Consider the following 17,444-nt stretch of genomic DNA (forward strand, 5'->3'; position numbering starts at 1 on the left):
CCGGCCGTTTGCTGTAGTCCGAGAAGAAATTGATTTCTTTAAAAGCAAATATCTCCCTTTGTATTGAACTTTGAGCATTGTAACTTTGCAGATGTTGTTTATTCTCAAACAGCAACATTACACACTAGCTAAAGTTAAAAAAGTGAAATCACATTCAACCACCCCTTTAAGGGGCAAATATAGTCCTTTAATGGAAAAGGTGTGATTGCAGTCTCAGTGGAAGAGAGAGGGTACAGAGAAGGATGTTAAATGCTCAGGGGTACGCCACTCTCAGTTTAGGAACCATTGGTCTACTGTGTCAGGCTCTGTGAGAGCAGATTGAAGATTTATCACAAATTACTACACGGCTCTGTGGAATACTTGATTATGATTGATAGTGCCATCTAGCACCCGGAAAGCGTACCTTCCCTGGGCGCCGCCATTGGTTAGCAAGCCGTCACCTGCTGTTAGCATTCCATTTACTCCCATTCATTTTGGTGTCACTTTGACAGCGAATAACTTTACATCCGAGACATTTAAAGACTCTATTTATTCATTGTTTATTTCTAAAGAAACACGACAATGTATAAAAGGCTCCGTTTGTGATGAGGAGAGATGAAGGACCAAAATGCGAGATTCTCAATATGCAGTCTTTAATGAGAAGCGATTCACAGAAGTAATATGAAACAAATCTTCACAGTATTCTCTGGAAACAGTCAACTGAAAACTTCGCTTTGTAGAAATCAACATAAACTGCTGGAAGCAGAAACGACAGGAACTCAGGGTGCGCAGCAGGCGTCAGGCGAAGTGTGCTCCAAGAGGAGACAGTAGAGAGAAGATACCTCTGGCTGGATACCGCGTCTTGATCAGGAACTCAGCGTCTGAATTGGTAGGGCAGAGTTCAGTGAGCCAGCATGAGATAGGAAGAGAATACTTCCACACGAACCATACAAGACAGGACAGGACAGGACAGGACAGGACAGGACAGGACAGGACAGGACAGGACAGGACAGGACATAGATTCGCTTGATAAGAGAGGTAAGAGATACGTCCTCTGCATAAGATAAATCGGAATAAACTGACAAAGAAACAGAGAAAGAGAGTGTTAGAAATAGCAGGAAACATCAGGGGGGAAAGGGGAAACAGGTGAGATGAGTGAGCGGAGATTAAGGATAAATGGGAACAGCTGGTACTGATGAGACCAGGGTGATAGTGTGGTGAAAAAGTGTGAGAAGTGGCCACAAGAGGGAGACACCATCATGACACCATTACCTTGTATCTTACGTTATGGCATAAGAAGTAGTTTTTGTAAAAATAGGCTAACGATTGCGTCATAACCACACGACTCTCCAACGCACAATAGAGAAATTACCGTATAGACAGGAAGAGAAGCTCGCAGTCAATCAGGGGGACGTGGAGGCAAAAAGTCTGATAAAGTCAAGGGAGAAGCCCATAGAGAGTCATAAAGTTGCTCCTGCTCCAAGCTCATGGACTTCTCCTACTCAAGCTCTCCGTCTCTGCAAGATTTGGAAGGGAATGATTCAGATTTCTCTTGGCACAGCTACTAGAAGACTTACAACTGTCAGACTCAGTTTGAGTCTGCGCAGTACGCTCAGTCATCAGGAAGTGAGTGCTTCTAATTGACTTCACTTTTCTCCGTTGAAATCTATGAGGTCGCTGTGTCCATTTCTTATATTGTCTATGCTCAAAACAGATAACGCAGGCTCATCCGGGTTACTGAAGTCAGCAGTGCTATACGCCTGCGAGGAACGTTTTTTCTCTGTGGAAGTTTTGCATTTGGTGAGCTAATAGAATATTAAAACTCAGTCAAATCAATATTTTGTGTACAGTTATTTAATTATTCCATCCAGTATCGTGGACTCGCTCTCTCTTGTTTCATACAAATGCAGCTGCTGCCATTTTGTGACTATTGTTTTGTAAACTGTTGGATTATAAGATACAAACAGGTTCGATTTTAAAACAGTTTAATCAGAAATCAATATCTCTTATCTCCATAATTATTTATGTGGCGAAATGCTGTGTGGTATGACTGTACCATATCTCTTGAATGTCCGTCTACTTGAACTTGTCGTGCTGCAACTGCTCTCTCCGTGGAAGCTTTGCGTTTAAAGAGCTCATTAAATATTTAAACTCAGATCAATATTTCGTGTCTAATTATTTATTTATGTGGCAAGTAGCCATGTAATAAGCGGAATAATGGGACCGCTTCGCGTCGTGGACCTGATCACCCTGTAATGGGTTTATTTTGAGAGAACAACCGGCTGGATGTACATTATCCCTTACTTATATTTTGGGAGAGCAGAAACTCTCTACGCCAGGTTAAAAAACGTGTTTAAGACTGGACAAATAGATAGTGAGTAAAGTTAAAGTTCGGGTGGTGAGATAAGGCATTTGCTCTGACATAGCAGATCATTTTTTCAGTTATTTTGTCCATGGGTCATTACATTTCTTACATATATCTGATCGTTCTAAATCATAAAAAAATAAAAAAATAAATAGCACAATAAGATAACATATATTTAAATGCATTAGTGAGAGACCAATTGCGTGTGTGAATTATTCCTACCGGTCTGAGCAGTGTCTAATAGTGAAGCTGTGAGTTTAGGTTACTTCAAAACAGAAAGAAGCTCTGTCATAGCTTTGCAGTTTGCAAGCTATTTTATTGATAGATCACAGAACGGCATTGACAATAAGTTTTTTTTGCGATCTGGGACTGGTTGCATAAAATGCTTAGAGTAGTCTTAAAGGATAGTCATCTATTTTTTTCCTTAAGACCTAACTTTTTAAAGTTGAAAAGGTAGATCGGTCTAATTTGAATCAAGAAAAGTAAGACTGATTACCTCCTGAGTAATTTCTAGTTGGTCAAATTGGTTCTTAAGACACAGACTTAACATGGTGGCTAAGTTTATCTGGCGGCGGTGTTAGGCTGAGGAGAATCACTCCTTATGCCGACAGAATGCCCTGGAGATTCCCCAAGGACAAAAGATAAATACAATATGTGATCAGTGTGTTGAGAGCGCACATTTTACGGCACATCAATGTAACAGACTCTTCCTCTTCCTGTACGTCAACGCAATCTTCTTTACCTTGATTGCAATCCTCATCCATCAAAACTTTACTAGCGAGATGCTGGTATGCTTTATCCAGCTATTATGTTTTATTAACAATCAAATTAGCACAGGAGGAGCATGTTCAGTTAATCAACATAATTAGCATGATTGGAGGTATATATATATATATATATACAGCAGACTTACCTATGTCCAGCATCTTGGCCCAGCCCTAAGTGCCCAACATGCCCGAATTTTGTAAACAAGCTCTTTGCTGTTCACTGTACACATACTATACACTATGATTTCTAAAAAGTTTTGATCCGTTTTTTTTTTTTTCCCCTTTTTTCTTGTGTGTGCTTTGGTGTGTAAACATTTATAAATTATATGGACTCCTTATATCATTTGGTTATTTGGTTTTTTTTTTTTTTTAGTCTCCTTTTTTGGAAAGACGCCTAAATTTAGCTTGAAAAAAAAAAGCATACAGAAAATGCAGTGTTGTGAGAATCACCATTCAAACTGATGGTTTTCTTTGCTGGATATAGCAAATGATGACAAAATGAATGTGTTAAAGGGGTGGTATAATGCCCCTTTTTACAATATGTAAAATAAGTCTCTGTTGTCCCCAGAGTGTGTATGTGAAGTTTTAGCTAAAAATACTGCACAGCTAATTTTTTACAGCATGTTAAAATTGTCCCTTTTTGAGGGTCAGTAAAAACGTGTCGTTTCGTGTGTGTCCCTTTAAATGCAAATGAGCTGCTGCTCCCGGCACAAAGGGCGGAGCTTCAGCTGTGTGTGTGTGTGTGTGTGTGTTAGCAGCTCCGATTATCTCATGCAGACACACACTAAAATGTAGTTTATGTAAAAAAAAAGAGGTTTATGTACATTTTAGGGTTAGTGATGTCACTAACCCTGGAGGAATGTCGTGAAGTCTCTACCAGCCGTTTGTTGTAGTCCTAAAAAAACTATTTCTTTAAAATCAAATTTCTTGCTTTGAACTTTGAGCGTTGTAACTTTGCAGATGTTGTTTATGCTCAAACAGCAACATTACACACTAACTAAAGTTAGAAAAGTGAAATCATAATCAACCACCCCTTTAAACAAGATAAATGGTGTACGCGATCAATCAAAGCGAAGAGTCATCAAATCAACACATTTTCTACATTGTGTAAAAATCACAGTTAAATATTATTATTGATTAAATCATTTAATTTTATTTATTTTAATTTGCACATATAAATTAATATTACAACAGGGAACAAATTACATTCTAGAACAATTCAGTGAAGATACACTGATGGCACTTTATCAAGTCATTGAACTCTTCAAATGTCCCAGTGCACACTGCAGACATGAACTGTTATTATTTTAGTTTTGTTACCATTTACTCAATAATGTTCTTAGCTTCTGTTATACTCAGTACACCTTAAATATTTATCAATTTCCTGAGGAAGTTTCCATATTCTAAATACGAGAACACAATATTAGATATAGTCACCCACCTATATTTTATTCACTCATAAAATACAAAACTTTTAATCTCTTATTAATTAACAAACATTCATATTTTTTGTTTAATCTTTGATAATAGCTTAATAGCTAACATAATTATTTCTGAACTACTTCCTACTGTAAGTGTCATATTGAATGTAATTTATTGGACGAAAAAAAAAAAAAAAAAACAGAAGATTCTAGACAGGAAAAAAACAAAATTTCAGAAGCTCATTTCAAACTGTGGTCAATGAATTAGACCTACACATGACTCATTTTCATTTGTCATTACATGTAATCATCCAAACTCTCGATGGCTTGCTCTTTTGAGTATTGGCTCCATCCATATGAAAAGTCATCCCACCTGTGGAATGTTTTCTCAAAGTATTCTTCCAGATCTTTCTGAAATCTGCACACAAACCACTTCCAGTATGGCAGCTCAGAGAAGTCAGGGGTGATGCTCCACTCTGCATAAACATTTCCTGCTTTTCTGTATTCTCTACATGGAATCCACTGACCTGTATAGAACATTTTACCAGTTCTCACTAATGTTGTGCAAAAATCTGCACTGAGACACTCTGTTTCCTCATAACAACATCCAGTGAGTCCATCCACTCGATGGAAAGGAACGCTGTGATCTTCAGTATGGTTTTCTACAGTGTTGGTGCAAGTGGCTGCACAGAACGGACACTGAACCCAGCAGCACTGACTGAGATGATCAATCAGAATCTCATCTGGTCTGTCCTTGTGTTCCAGATTTTCTGGAAATGTCTCTGTGCAGAATTTATGTTGTATTTCAGATAACACTGAACCAAGTTCTTTGCTTATCACATCTTCCAGGAGTTTGAAATCATCAACTCCATCATGACTTACTCCGCTGAGGTCCTTTACAGAGAATATCAGCACATCTGAGAGCTGCAGTGTGAAATAATCTAACCACTTCTGAACATCTCCGCTGGTCATGTTAACCAGTCTAGTTGCTCTGTGAGCCGCTGCCATGATCTTCTGCTGCAGGAGTTTAATGTTCTCCTTCATCTTAGGCCGAACACTGACTCTGAAGTTATCAGTTATGTACCGATTGACTTCATCTTTGATGAAACTCTTGAAGTGATCTTTGGGATTGTAAATGTAAGTAATGTATTTGTCAAAATCCTCCTCTTCGGCCAGAGTCTTTAGGATGTGTTTCTCTAGTTTAGATCTGTTTCCATTTAACGATTCACAGTTTGTCTTAATTTCATTAGTCAAATCTCCGGCAGTATCTTTGTAGACACTCTTTTGAATGGGCTCTTTCAGTTTCTGACAGATGATCTCACCAAAAATGGCAGCTGATGTTGCACCTTGACAGTATTTCTGGAAAATACTGTAGTACTCTTTGCTCTTCTTTTCAAAGTAGAAAACAGGATCGTTGGCTTCCCTGAACTTTCTGTGCTGGTCAGTAATTAACTTGTTTTCTCTCTTACAGATGGAAATGACCAAGTCCATGTAAAATTCCTTTGTGAACACATATTTCCTGGAACCTTGCTCATAATCGTCTACTCTGGCTTTGATATAATCTGCGAGTTCTTGAATGTAGGTTTTGTTGTAGCCCATCTTTGCAATGTTATACGACATGATCATTGTGTGTGCTTGATGAGCAATGTCATTGACTAGGGTTCTAATTTGGTTTTCAACTTCAATGTTACCAAACTTTAGTTGAGCTGATCTGAAGGCTTTTTTAGCATGTTGTACAATTCCGCTACACTTCTTTAACTGTACATAATCTAAATAACTCTTCACAGATAAAATATCCCTGCTCTTCTTCCAGGCGTTTACAGGGAAACTTGCATAGTTGCTGAGAAGTTGTTCCATGTCTTTTAATACGTCAATGTTTTTGATTGTAGGAGTTTCTGTCTTAATCTTGTTAACACACTCTTCCCAAAATGAATCAAACTCTTTTTTCAGGATTGTTTCATCATTTGCTTTGTCTTTGAGTTTTATTGCAAGTTCTTTGCTCTTTTCCAAGAGAGTATTTTCATGACGTGTTTTCTGAGCATCAATCTTTTTCTTCATACCTCGCTGCTGAAGAATCTCATTTAATTTCCTCTTTGTTTCTCTCACAATGTTCTCCTGAAGGTCTTGGATTTTGATGTGAAATGATGCTTTCCACTGTATCAGTATATCTTTATCTTTGTCTTTCTCAAAAAATTCTGACATTGATTTTTCTACTTCTTCACTTTTCCCTTTTAGTTTTCCTTGAAGATCACTTTCTGACACCTCATCAATGGTTTCATTTTCTATGTTGTTGTAGAGTTTGTTCTCTATTTCCAGCATGGCACTGCGAAGACTCCAAGACCACTTGCTGTATTCTGTCTCCAGTTTTCGGTATGTTGCGATTTCCAAAGAATTTCTGAAGCTGAATACAAATCGTTCATTCAATAAAGCCTCCCAGAGATCATTAATACGATCTTTTAGGCATGTCAACTCTAACCCATCAGATTTTGAAGCATGTCCAAAAAAAGTTGTCTTTAGCTCTTGGATGTTTTCACAGTATGATGGGTTTGGTGGTGCCATCGGTGGGCTGCCTTCCCAGAGCTGTCCAAAATACTTTATATCCTTCTGTATATCAAAAGTGATGACATCACTGAAACATTCTGCATCACAGACTTCATCTTCAGCAGCGAGTTTGGTCATCTCATCCAGCGTCTCCTGCAACCGTCTCCTTCCCTCCATGTTCTTCTCTCCAGCTGTGATGTCTGAAACGTTCTGATGCACAAACATACAGCTGGGATTCAGTTTGACCTTCTTCATCCTCATGAAGGCCTGAACAACGATCTGAAGAATGTCCTGCAGCTCGGATGGACTTTCTCCAAAGACATTTATCAATGTCAGATTACCAAGACCAACAACAAATGTGGCCATTTCATTGTCCTGATGTCTTGTTGACCTTCCAGACAGTTCTAGAGCACGAAGCCCCTCAGTATCAACAACCAGAATATAGTCAAACTTCAGCTGTTCTTTCATCTCCTCTGACACTCTGATCAGCTGCATGAAAGCTCCTCTGGTACACCTGCCAGCGCTGACGGCAAACTGTAGTCCAAACATGGCGTTCAGCATAGTGGATTTCCCTGAGCTCTGAATCCCTAAAACTGACAGCACAAAGACTCTCTTGTCTCCCAATGTCTTGATGAGTTCATGTAGAACAGCAGTAACCCAGACCACAGGAACATGAGCAGCATCTCCATCCATCAGCTCCAGTGGAAATCCAGAGATCATCATCTCTGCGGCAAGACTCGGGAGAGAAGAGAAATTGCACAGCAGGCCTTTCTTGTTACTATTCACTGATTTACATGATTCATAGATCTGACCGATCTCTCTCAGGATGTGCTCCAAGCCAAAGGTTGCAGCTTGAAGTTCTTTTGATATCCTATCAAGTTCTGTGTGTTCATTGGTCATCTGTTGCTCAGCTCTGACTTTTGACCATTTTTCATCATACTTATAATGTAGAGCAGAAAGGTCAGCTGAGGTATATTCATCCAGGAGGATTGCGAGCCATTTCAGAAAAAAAGTCTTCTCATATGGAGATTGTGAATTCATTTCTGTAATAAATAACTTCATGAAGTCACCAATGTTCAGCACATGCTGCTGTTTACGGATTATCTTCATTTCTTGTTTCTGTTTTGTTTCTACATCTATTTCATTCCCCTGAGATCGATGTAGTTCTTTGTTTTTTTCACACCACTGATGCCACAGTTTCCCCTGACAGGGCAGAAATAATTCTTTGATTTCTGTCAGATCTTTTTTCTCCAGTAAACCCATCATCTGCTGGGCTGCTTCTTTCCCTCTTCTGCAGTCATTGTCATGATCCTCATCTACTCTGACACCTGAGTGTTTGGACACATATTCAAGACTGAAAATAGAAGATGATTGTGATGAAAAAAATGAGAGACATTTATTTATAGCTTGTATGAGTTCTTCAGATACATCTGACTGATTTCTCTTATTTAGTCCAATTTTGTATTTTCCTTTCCTCATTTCAGTTAACCTTGATTCATCTTCAGTAAAAAGACAAATTAGTGGCTTTCTGTCCTTGTACAGGTTTTGGATCTTAACTGCATTCTTGTCATTCTGGTCAAGTCGTGGTAGGATAACAACATTGACCGAGGACATTTCAGTGAGGATCTGCAACTGTTTCTCGTTGGCTCCTGCATCACCGTGAAGGTTACAGAACGCAACACATTGAGTAAATGTATCTGTGTCTTTCCCAGAAGGGCAGTACCAGGCGATCTCCACCACTCCATCCATCAGTACTCTGGTGTTGCTGCTGCCTGTGCAGTTCCTGTGGAAGAATGTGTTGTGTTTCTCATTGATCAGACTGTTCATCAGCTGAGATTTGGATGATGACAATGAGTCAAACCTGAAGAAAGCCACCATAGCTGTTTTTGCCTTCCAGACTGGTTGGATTTTACTGATGATTTCATTGTTGGTATCTTTCATTTTCCAGCTCTTGTTGATTTGTCTGAATGTCCAGAGAGGAAACTCAATCTCTTGTGTAAATGGATCCGGAACAAGCAGAGGCAGAGCGTACTGACACTGAGACAGTTTAGTCACCATCAACTGCTTTAGGAAACTATCAGCATAATAAATCACGGCCATCTGAACATCCATTGGGTGAATAGCATCTCTTCTGTTTGTTTCTGCTGGACACAAAGATATTTCTTTGAAAATATCGGCATCACCCTCATCTTCGGTTAAGTCATTGTTTATTTGTTGTCTGTCATCCTGTGAATCTATAGTTTTAATGTATCTTGCTCTGTAGTTCATCATCAGCAGTTTTTGTAGGAAAGTCTGAATCAGGTCCTCCTCAGCACAAGACTCACAAGACTCTAATGAATGTTTAGTTAGTTGAAGAACATCTGCAGCTCTTAGTTTAAAGGGATGTCTTTTAGCAAGATGAAGCCTGTGAAATAGATGCTCTACTTTATCCCTCCTTCCGTTTCCTTTTTGATCCAATCTTGCAGCATCTATTGATCGTTTCTCTCCCTGAGAAATATACAGCACAAGGAAGTTAGTTTAAAACAATTTACAATTTACTGAAATAAAGATGAACCTTTGGATTTTAGTACAACCAGTAATTGTTGGAAAGAAACCTTCATGCCCGTTAGCAAACTGTGCACGTGATTAGCTGTCTTTGGAAAGTAGTGCACATGACAGTTAAAATGTGCAAAATCATATATTTAAGATTACTATGTAAGTGTTTTTATAAAGGCAGAATATCTCAAATGTTTGCTGAGAAAATGTGACAAAAATACAAAAAAAAATACTCTTTGCAATGCATTTATCAGTAAATATAAAAATAACTCATAACATAAAAGGTCAAGAGAAACTGTGCTAAGGAATGATAATAAAGAACCACTTGATAAATAAACACTTTTATAAGCTTTATGTCTACATCCACGGAATTACTACGGCTCCTTTTCTATTTTTAGACTAACTCAACTCTTACCCCTTGTCTCTCTGTTGTTGAGGTGTAGTCCATATCCTTTTCAATAATTGTGGTTTCATCTTGTGACAGAACAGAAAAGGTGACAGAAATATTAAAATGGCACTGAAATTTTAAGTTAAAGCAAACTAAAAAACTGCTCTAAAAAGAAATTTTAACATTTTTTTTGTTGTTGTTGAAAACTGATATGACTACAGTTTTCCTAATCTCCAACATCATTTTGAACTTAAAAAATTCTAGTGTAATTTAGGATGGTAAGTTACTTATATAACTTATATAGTATAACTTATATTGTCTAATTAAATAAAACATAACAGCAACATATTGGAGTCTATGGGCCCTATTTTAACGATCTGAAACGCAAGTGTCAAAGCGCAAAGCGCAAGTAACTTTGTGGGCGGGACTTGGCGCTGTCGCTATTTTCCCGGCGGGATAAATGACTCTTGTGCCAGGCGCAAATCTAAAATGGGTTGGTCTGAAGTAGCTTCATTATTCATAGGTGTGGTTTGGGCGTAACGTGAAATAAACCAATCAGAGCGTCATCTCACATTCCCTTTAAAGGGGTCATATAATGGTACATGCACTTTTACAAGTTGATTGCACTGAAATGTCTGTTGGCAGTGCCTGTACACAACCATCCTATCATGATAAAAATCCATCCAGTGGTTTTGTTTTAATCTCCTTATATGTTTGACCCTCTCTGAAATCAAGCCGTTCGATATTGTGACGTCATAAGATCGTACGCCCCTCCCGCTATTGTGATTGACAGCCGTGTTTCAACACAAGACCCGCCCTGAGCGAGCTGTGACAGCCGTCGTCATAGTAGTCCGCCATTGTTGTTATGCTGGAGCAGAATGGCGTCTAAGCGATTGTGGTGTTCTGTTCTTAGATGTAATAAGGAACACAGCAGTCATTTGGATGTTCCTAAATCCGAGCCGTTGAAGATGCAGTGGCTGAGTTTTGTTTTTGAAGCGATATGCCCAAAGGATTGACGCGGGGATTCCCTCACGGGGATTCCCCACGATCGTCTGTGCTTTCATGTTTGCGCGAATCATTTCACACCAGACAGCTTTACAAACGAGAAAAAACGGATCGGTACCAACGTGTTCCTGCTGAACCTCCAGAAGATGTGAGTGTAATGTTTTATTAACCTTTATATTAGTATTTATATTAATCTTTGCGAAATTTGCAAACCTTGCTGCAGGCTTCACGATGAATGCGTCTAAGGTTTACACTCAGGGTACATTACGGCATGTTTTCTATGTACGAAATTCTCAATATAATTCATAATCCCACGTTTATAATGAACAACACGTGGTTATTGTGTTAGAAACGGTGTACGCACAGAACAGAGGGGCGGGGTGAGCAAAGCTCATTATCATTTAAAGACACATGCACTGAAACGGCGTGCTGAAAACAGAGCTGTTTTTGACCAGGTAAAATTTATTTTAATTTAGACCCTAAAGAATCATATTAGCTTGTACAAAAATGGCATTATATGACCCCTTTAAGAGCAGACGCGCTTTTTCTAAAGCGGATTCCTATTGTAACGGCGGATTTGCCAGGCGCGCCAGGAGCGGTTCACAGCCGAGGAGAGCAACGCTCTCGTCAGGGACGTTGGGGATAGAGAAACCCACCCAAATTAACTTCGGTTAAACAGGCGTATGATAATTTGGGTAAATGTGTAAGCTAGATGTATGCTTTTATAATAAATTGTCTATCTATCTATCTATCTATCTATCATAATAATGTATGATTTGCAAAAATGAAAACTGCTGCTTCTGTGTAGATGAGAGAATCAAAGTGTATGCGCATTGTGCACACGCTACATTGATTATGGCCAAGCATGCGCCCTTAAAATAGCATATGAATAACATGCGCAACGCGCCACTGACTTTAAACTATTTTTTCCTGGTTAGTGGCGCAATTGTTTTCTAAACCTGCAAAATAGCATGAAGGAACGTTTGTGCTGGAACACGCCTCCTTTTTTTGCGCTGAACCGCCCAGGGAGCGCAAGTTCATTCCCTGGTTTAGCGACGTGCTTCTGTGGAGGGAAAAGCGTGCTTTGCGCGGGTGCAAAATAAGAGCCCTATGCAAGATAGGGCCCTATAAGTCTATAGTCTGTTTAATATTTCTGTTTAAAGCCTTTTCACGGTATAACGTTCTTTTGGTCAAGTCTGTTCACTGATTTTGGAAGTTCTAGGTTCCCTTTAAGAAACAGTCTTTTACATTGCGTTAAACACGCTTTAGGGGAAAATCCGTTTTCTCCGAATACTGAAGCCTGATTTGTTAACGTTTGTGCAGCTGCACAAAACTATGGCGTTTCGACTGCTAAAATGGCTGGGGCCAGCTCACGGCTCGCAGCTGACTCAGCGTTTCTTCCCTGCGGCTATCGGGCCAAAGCACAAAAGAGCAAACTTCTTTCTAAAAGAGCTGCGACGTTTGATGCAAAATGTCCACACCAAGTGCATAGCTTGCCTGAGGCGTGCCCACGTCGTGGCTGCACTCACTAAGACCAGAAGAGAGTGGTGCTGACAGCACTGCAGCTGAGAACAGCGCTGACAACTTCACAGCTGAGAATGGCGCTTCTCCCTTGCGACTATTAGGTGAGACTAATAGAGCATATTTCACTCTAAAAGAGCATATCGCTCCTCTGAGTGCATCGCTTACCAGGGCTGCGCCCATGCCAAGCCCATTCATCAAAGATGAACCGCCCTCACTGCGAGAGCACAAGTCTCGCCTCGCTACGCTAAAGAAAGCATCTCTGCCCCTTGTTCTCCACAATTCTCTCATTCTCAGGAGCCTGAAAGGAATAAACAATGGAGTGAACTCACGCCGATCCATATCCCACGTGCCTCACACAATGACATTGGCGGCTTTAAAAACAGAGTGGTTGGACTCCATGCAGGACTCCACCCCCCTAACGCCTAAGGAGCAAGGTGATGTTAAGGGCCTGGCCTGAACTTGTCATAAACTTGGTTTAGAGTGGTCGGCCCTGGAGGTTCCTGCAGCCGGGGTGCCATCAGCGAGCCCCCTGCCAGGAACCAAACCCATTAGTTCATGATGAACTTACCAGCTGTGGCGTGCCCCCTACTCAGCCTGCGCTCCATCTTCTGCTTCGCCTACCCTCACCATTGTTAACGGAGCCCGTTGCAAAACCTGCACTGTGGCCAGTCAAGCTGGATCTGCTCTCCATTCAATGGGGTTCCTTCAAGTGTTTAAAGACAAACTCCTCCACGCTATGGATAAGTCCGGACCAGAGCCTGCTGCTTTCAAGGAGTTGCACAGCACAACTTTCCTTGCTCTGTGAGGTACTAAGACAATTGCCTAGGTGATCAGCCACATGATGACCTGTTTAGTGGTGCTCAAAGCGCCATCTGTGGTTAAGCTTGGAGATCAAGGATGCTGACAAGACAGCCCTCCTTGACTCCCCTGTCTCTCCCTCAAACCTATTTGGTTCTGCACGGCTTTGCTGAGCTTTTCACAGCAGCCTAGAAGGAGTCGCAGGCTATGTGCCACTTCCTACTGAAGCAGGCGAGTTCTTCTGTGGTCATCAGTTCCTTGCCCCTGTACAGCGAACTACCACCTGAAAAACTCAGACCCCTTGCCACCCAGCTTCAGGCATGGGAAGCCATCCTGGGCAAGTCAGAATGGGTTCTGCATAATATAAAATGAGGCTACTTGCTTCAATTTGCTCACAGGACTCCCCGCATCAGAGAGCAGTGAGTCAGGCTTTTACAACCGCCATTTCCTTGTTCCAAAGAAAGATCCTCGACCTCAGGCTCCTGAATCATGCATTAATGAAGCATTCAGGATGTTGACTTTGAAGCAGATCCTCAGGGGACTGGTTCTTTTCTGTGAATCTGATAGATGCTTACTTTCTAATTCAAATAGCCCCTCAATACAGACCATTTTTGAGATTTGCATTCAAGGGGGTAGCTTACCAACCTACAGTCCTCCCATTCGGACTGCCTCTGGCTCCAAACACTTTTACCAAATGCATGGATGCAGCTCTCTCCTCTCTAAGACAGACGGGAATCCATGTCATGAACTACCTCATTGACTGGCTAGTGTTAGTCCAGTCGGAGCATGAGCTCTGTGCTCACAGGTCGCTGCACCTCAGCGCTCACAGGTTGCTGCACCTCAGTCAGCTGGAGCATCTAGGGCTCAGGATAAACTCAGCCAAGAGCTACCTGTCTCCCAGAAGGCGAGTTGCTCACTTGATTATTCAGCAGCTAGTGTTGTCTTTCGATATAGGGGCTTTCTTTCCCCAGGTTGCTGGGCCTGATGGCAGCCACCTCCTCTGTGGTGCTATTGGGCCTGCTCCACATGCAGCCCCTTTAGTACTGGTTAAAAGCCAGAATTCCATCACACGCTTGGTGTCAGGGAAGTTTTTGCTTCAAGGTGGACCGTCGCTCTGTCACAGCTGTGGCCCCTTGGAGGGACCCGCACCTATTTCAGGCAGGCATGAAATTGGGACTGACATCCAGGAGGAAAGTTGTTACAACTGAAACTCAGGTTGGGGAGCTTTGTGAGAGGGCAGGCCGGCATTTGGCTCCTGGTCCAGCCTGGAGAAATGCCTGCATATCAACTGCCTCAAAATGATGGCTGATTTCCTGGTTCTCAAAACCTTCCTGCCAGCCGTTGGAGGGGCTCTAGGTGTTCATCCATTCAGACAACATGGAGAGACCCCTCCTCCCATGGGCACATTGCAACCTGGGCTCCCTGAAGTGCACGTGTAAGGCAGGCTTAAACCAAGGAGCGGAGGTGTCGCTAGGAGAATGGAGACTCCACCCCCAAGTGGTTCAGATGATTTGGGAGATCTTCGGAAGAGCAGAGGTAGACCTCTTCGCCTCAGAAGGCAACTCTCATTGCTCAATTTTTTTTCAAGGGAACAGGATGCGCTGGCCCAGGTCTAAAAGCTTGCCTGTACGCTTTCCCCGATCGCTCTGCTACCTCAGGCCATCAGACGAATCAGGGAGACCCGATGTTCAGTCCTCCCAGTGGTTCCACTCTGGCCAAACCAGTCGTGGTTCCCCAAGCTAATACAGCTGTCAGCTCTGTGTCCGATTCCGCTGAGGAAAGACCTTCTCTCTCAGGTGACAGGGTCCCCTTTGTTGTGAAAACCCAAGTTGTGGAGCCTACATCTGTGGTCCTCGACGGGAGCCTCTGCAGCTCCCAGTATAGTGTAGACAAGAGCACCGTCTACAAGACACCTCTAAACTCTTAAGTGGTCTTCTCTAGCTGCTGTGCAGTCCGAAATAAAAACCCATCCTCTTGTGGACTAATCCTCAAGGTCCTGACTCTATGTGGTCATTAAAAATCCCAGGATGTCCTTCGAAAAAGAGTAGGGGTTTAACCCCATGCAGGTGGATGCTGCACATTGGTGGTGGTTGTGGAGATTTCCCCTTCATATGTAAAGAGCTTTGAGTACCCAGAAAAATGCTATATAAATGTAACAAATTATTATTATTATGAGGTATCGACCATTCTGCCCTTTTTACAGGAGCTGCTGGACAAGAGGCGTACCCCTTCCTCACTCAAAGTATATGTGGCAGCCATCGTGGTGAATCACGCCACTTTTGGCTAGACAATCTGTAAGAAGAAACAACTTAGTCGTCAAGTTCTTGAGGGGAGCCAGGAGACTTAACCCCCCTCGCCCTCATACTGTTCTGATCTGGGACCTGTCCACCTGCTTCCTGCCTCTCGGTCTTCTTGAACTTTTTTCTGGCACATGTCTCTAAACTAAAACAAAACACAGCAAATACTTGTCACACAGACACGAGCAGTATATCTTTATAAACATTTAAGTGTCTACATTTAAATTATTAATTCAAAACGAAAAAAATATTCTCTGCTAAATCTACATGAAAAGAGAGAGATGTCAGTCGTTCTTGTGCCAGCTCATTATCTGCTAATGTAAACACACCTACGAAGAGTGCGTGCAATTGAAACACAAATGATCTGAGGTGACCCATGCAAACTTGTCCACGCCAACATCAGTTCGATAAAACGCATCAAATTTAATCAGATTCATGTACTTTACGCCATCTTGGTATGCTGTGAGGAATAATAATAGTGTTAAAATAATAACATTTTTGAATAATTTACCTCAGAAGAAGTGCTGGTTTCAGTTTCATTTCGAGGACCAACGGATCCAGCTGAGGATTGTGAATAGTATGTTTTTTATTGTTAAGTTTTTTATTCTAATCGTGATATGGAAAGTGTCTGTAAAACCGATATTGTTTATATATAATAAAAACGAAGACGATATTGTTTATATATGAATCCTGCATGTTATGCGTGTCTCTGAGTGAATGAATGGGCGCATATGCACGCTTTTGTTTGCTACATGCACTTACATTAGTGAACATAGTGCTATACTGAGATAAGTGAAATTGACAGAAGTATGTTGAAATAAAATGTCTTTGTATAAGCAACATATTAAACTGCAAATTAACATTTAAATGCCCAATATTAATAACATAAAAACGATATGTTACAGACATAATATGAATGTTTAGACAATATTTCGTTGACCTGTTTTGGAGAGATTATGAAGTGTTTACTGTAAAATGGAATACTGCCACATCAATGAAGCTTTTGTTTGAAAATTTCTGCTCATTTGTTAAATATATAATATAAAATATAAGATACACATTTTGTTCACGTTTTGTGCAATAATGCATGTACTGTATATACATGAGATCAGAAAAATCATGTTTTCTGTAAAGAGTGGGCATTATAATAATGTTAATTCAATAGTGACAAAAGACAACACATTCTTTATTTGGGGGAAATAAACAAACTGTTAGTACAGTTATGCAAATCATTAGTATTTTAGTATGGTTTTAGCCTGGGTTTCCCCATGCTGCCTTGCGCGCAGCGCAATTTTATTCACGCTGTTAGGCAGCCTGGATTCCGTGGACCAGATTTTTGCCTCAGGGAGGGGACCAATCACAGAACGGGGAGGGAGCAGCAAGACGATGACGACGTCTAGGCGACACACCGAAGCAGTTTGTTTATATCTATGGATCCAACATGGCATCAGACGCGAAGTTACCTTTCGATGCAGCCTTAGATAGTGTTTTAAGTAGTTTAGAACGCAAGTTTATTTCGTCTTCTTCCTCGTCGAATTTCTGTCGCTCTACATACGTCATCTGGTATAATTGAAACGATTGGCTATAAGCTACGTGCAGGCGCATTTGATAGACATTCGTAGCGCCCAATAAACGGCTCTGGGCATTCGTAAACCACGCCTCAAATATGAGAAAATGAACATGTGGTTCCCAGACCACGTCTCAATGAGAAAGAGGTCTGACTTTAGCCAGGCTAGTATGGTTTAGTAGTTTCTAAAACTTTCTGAAAATACAGTATGATAATTAACTGCACAATTACTAGAAATGTGTACCTTGGGTATTATA

The 17,444-nt window shown here is 41.0% G+C and overlaps 1 protein-coding gene across 1 annotated transcript in view; it reads right to left on the bottom strand.

The window, feature by feature from the left end:
- Positions 1–4,829: 4,829 nt before the first annotated feature.
- The window catches only part of LOC308702213 (interferon-induced very large GTPase 1-like), a gene marked incomplete at both ends in the record, with an annotated part of 30,827 nt that continues 18,212 nt past the window's right edge, over positions 4,830–17,444 (bottom strand). The window contains 2 exons of the mRNA XM_081384878.1: positions 4,830–9,560; positions 10,024–10,082. Coding sequence (XP_081241004.1) covers positions 4,830–9,560; positions 10,024–10,082 — 4,790 coding nt within the window. The remainder of the gene's footprint in view (positions 9,561–10,023; positions 10,083–17,444) is intronic.

The sequence above is a fragment of the Scardinius erythrophthalmus genome (assembly GCF_964197995.2).
Source record: "Scardinius erythrophthalmus genome assembly, chromosome: 14".
Classification (NCBI taxonomy): Eukaryota; Metazoa; Chordata; class Actinopteri; order Cypriniformes; family Leuciscidae; genus Scardinius; species Scardinius erythrophthalmus.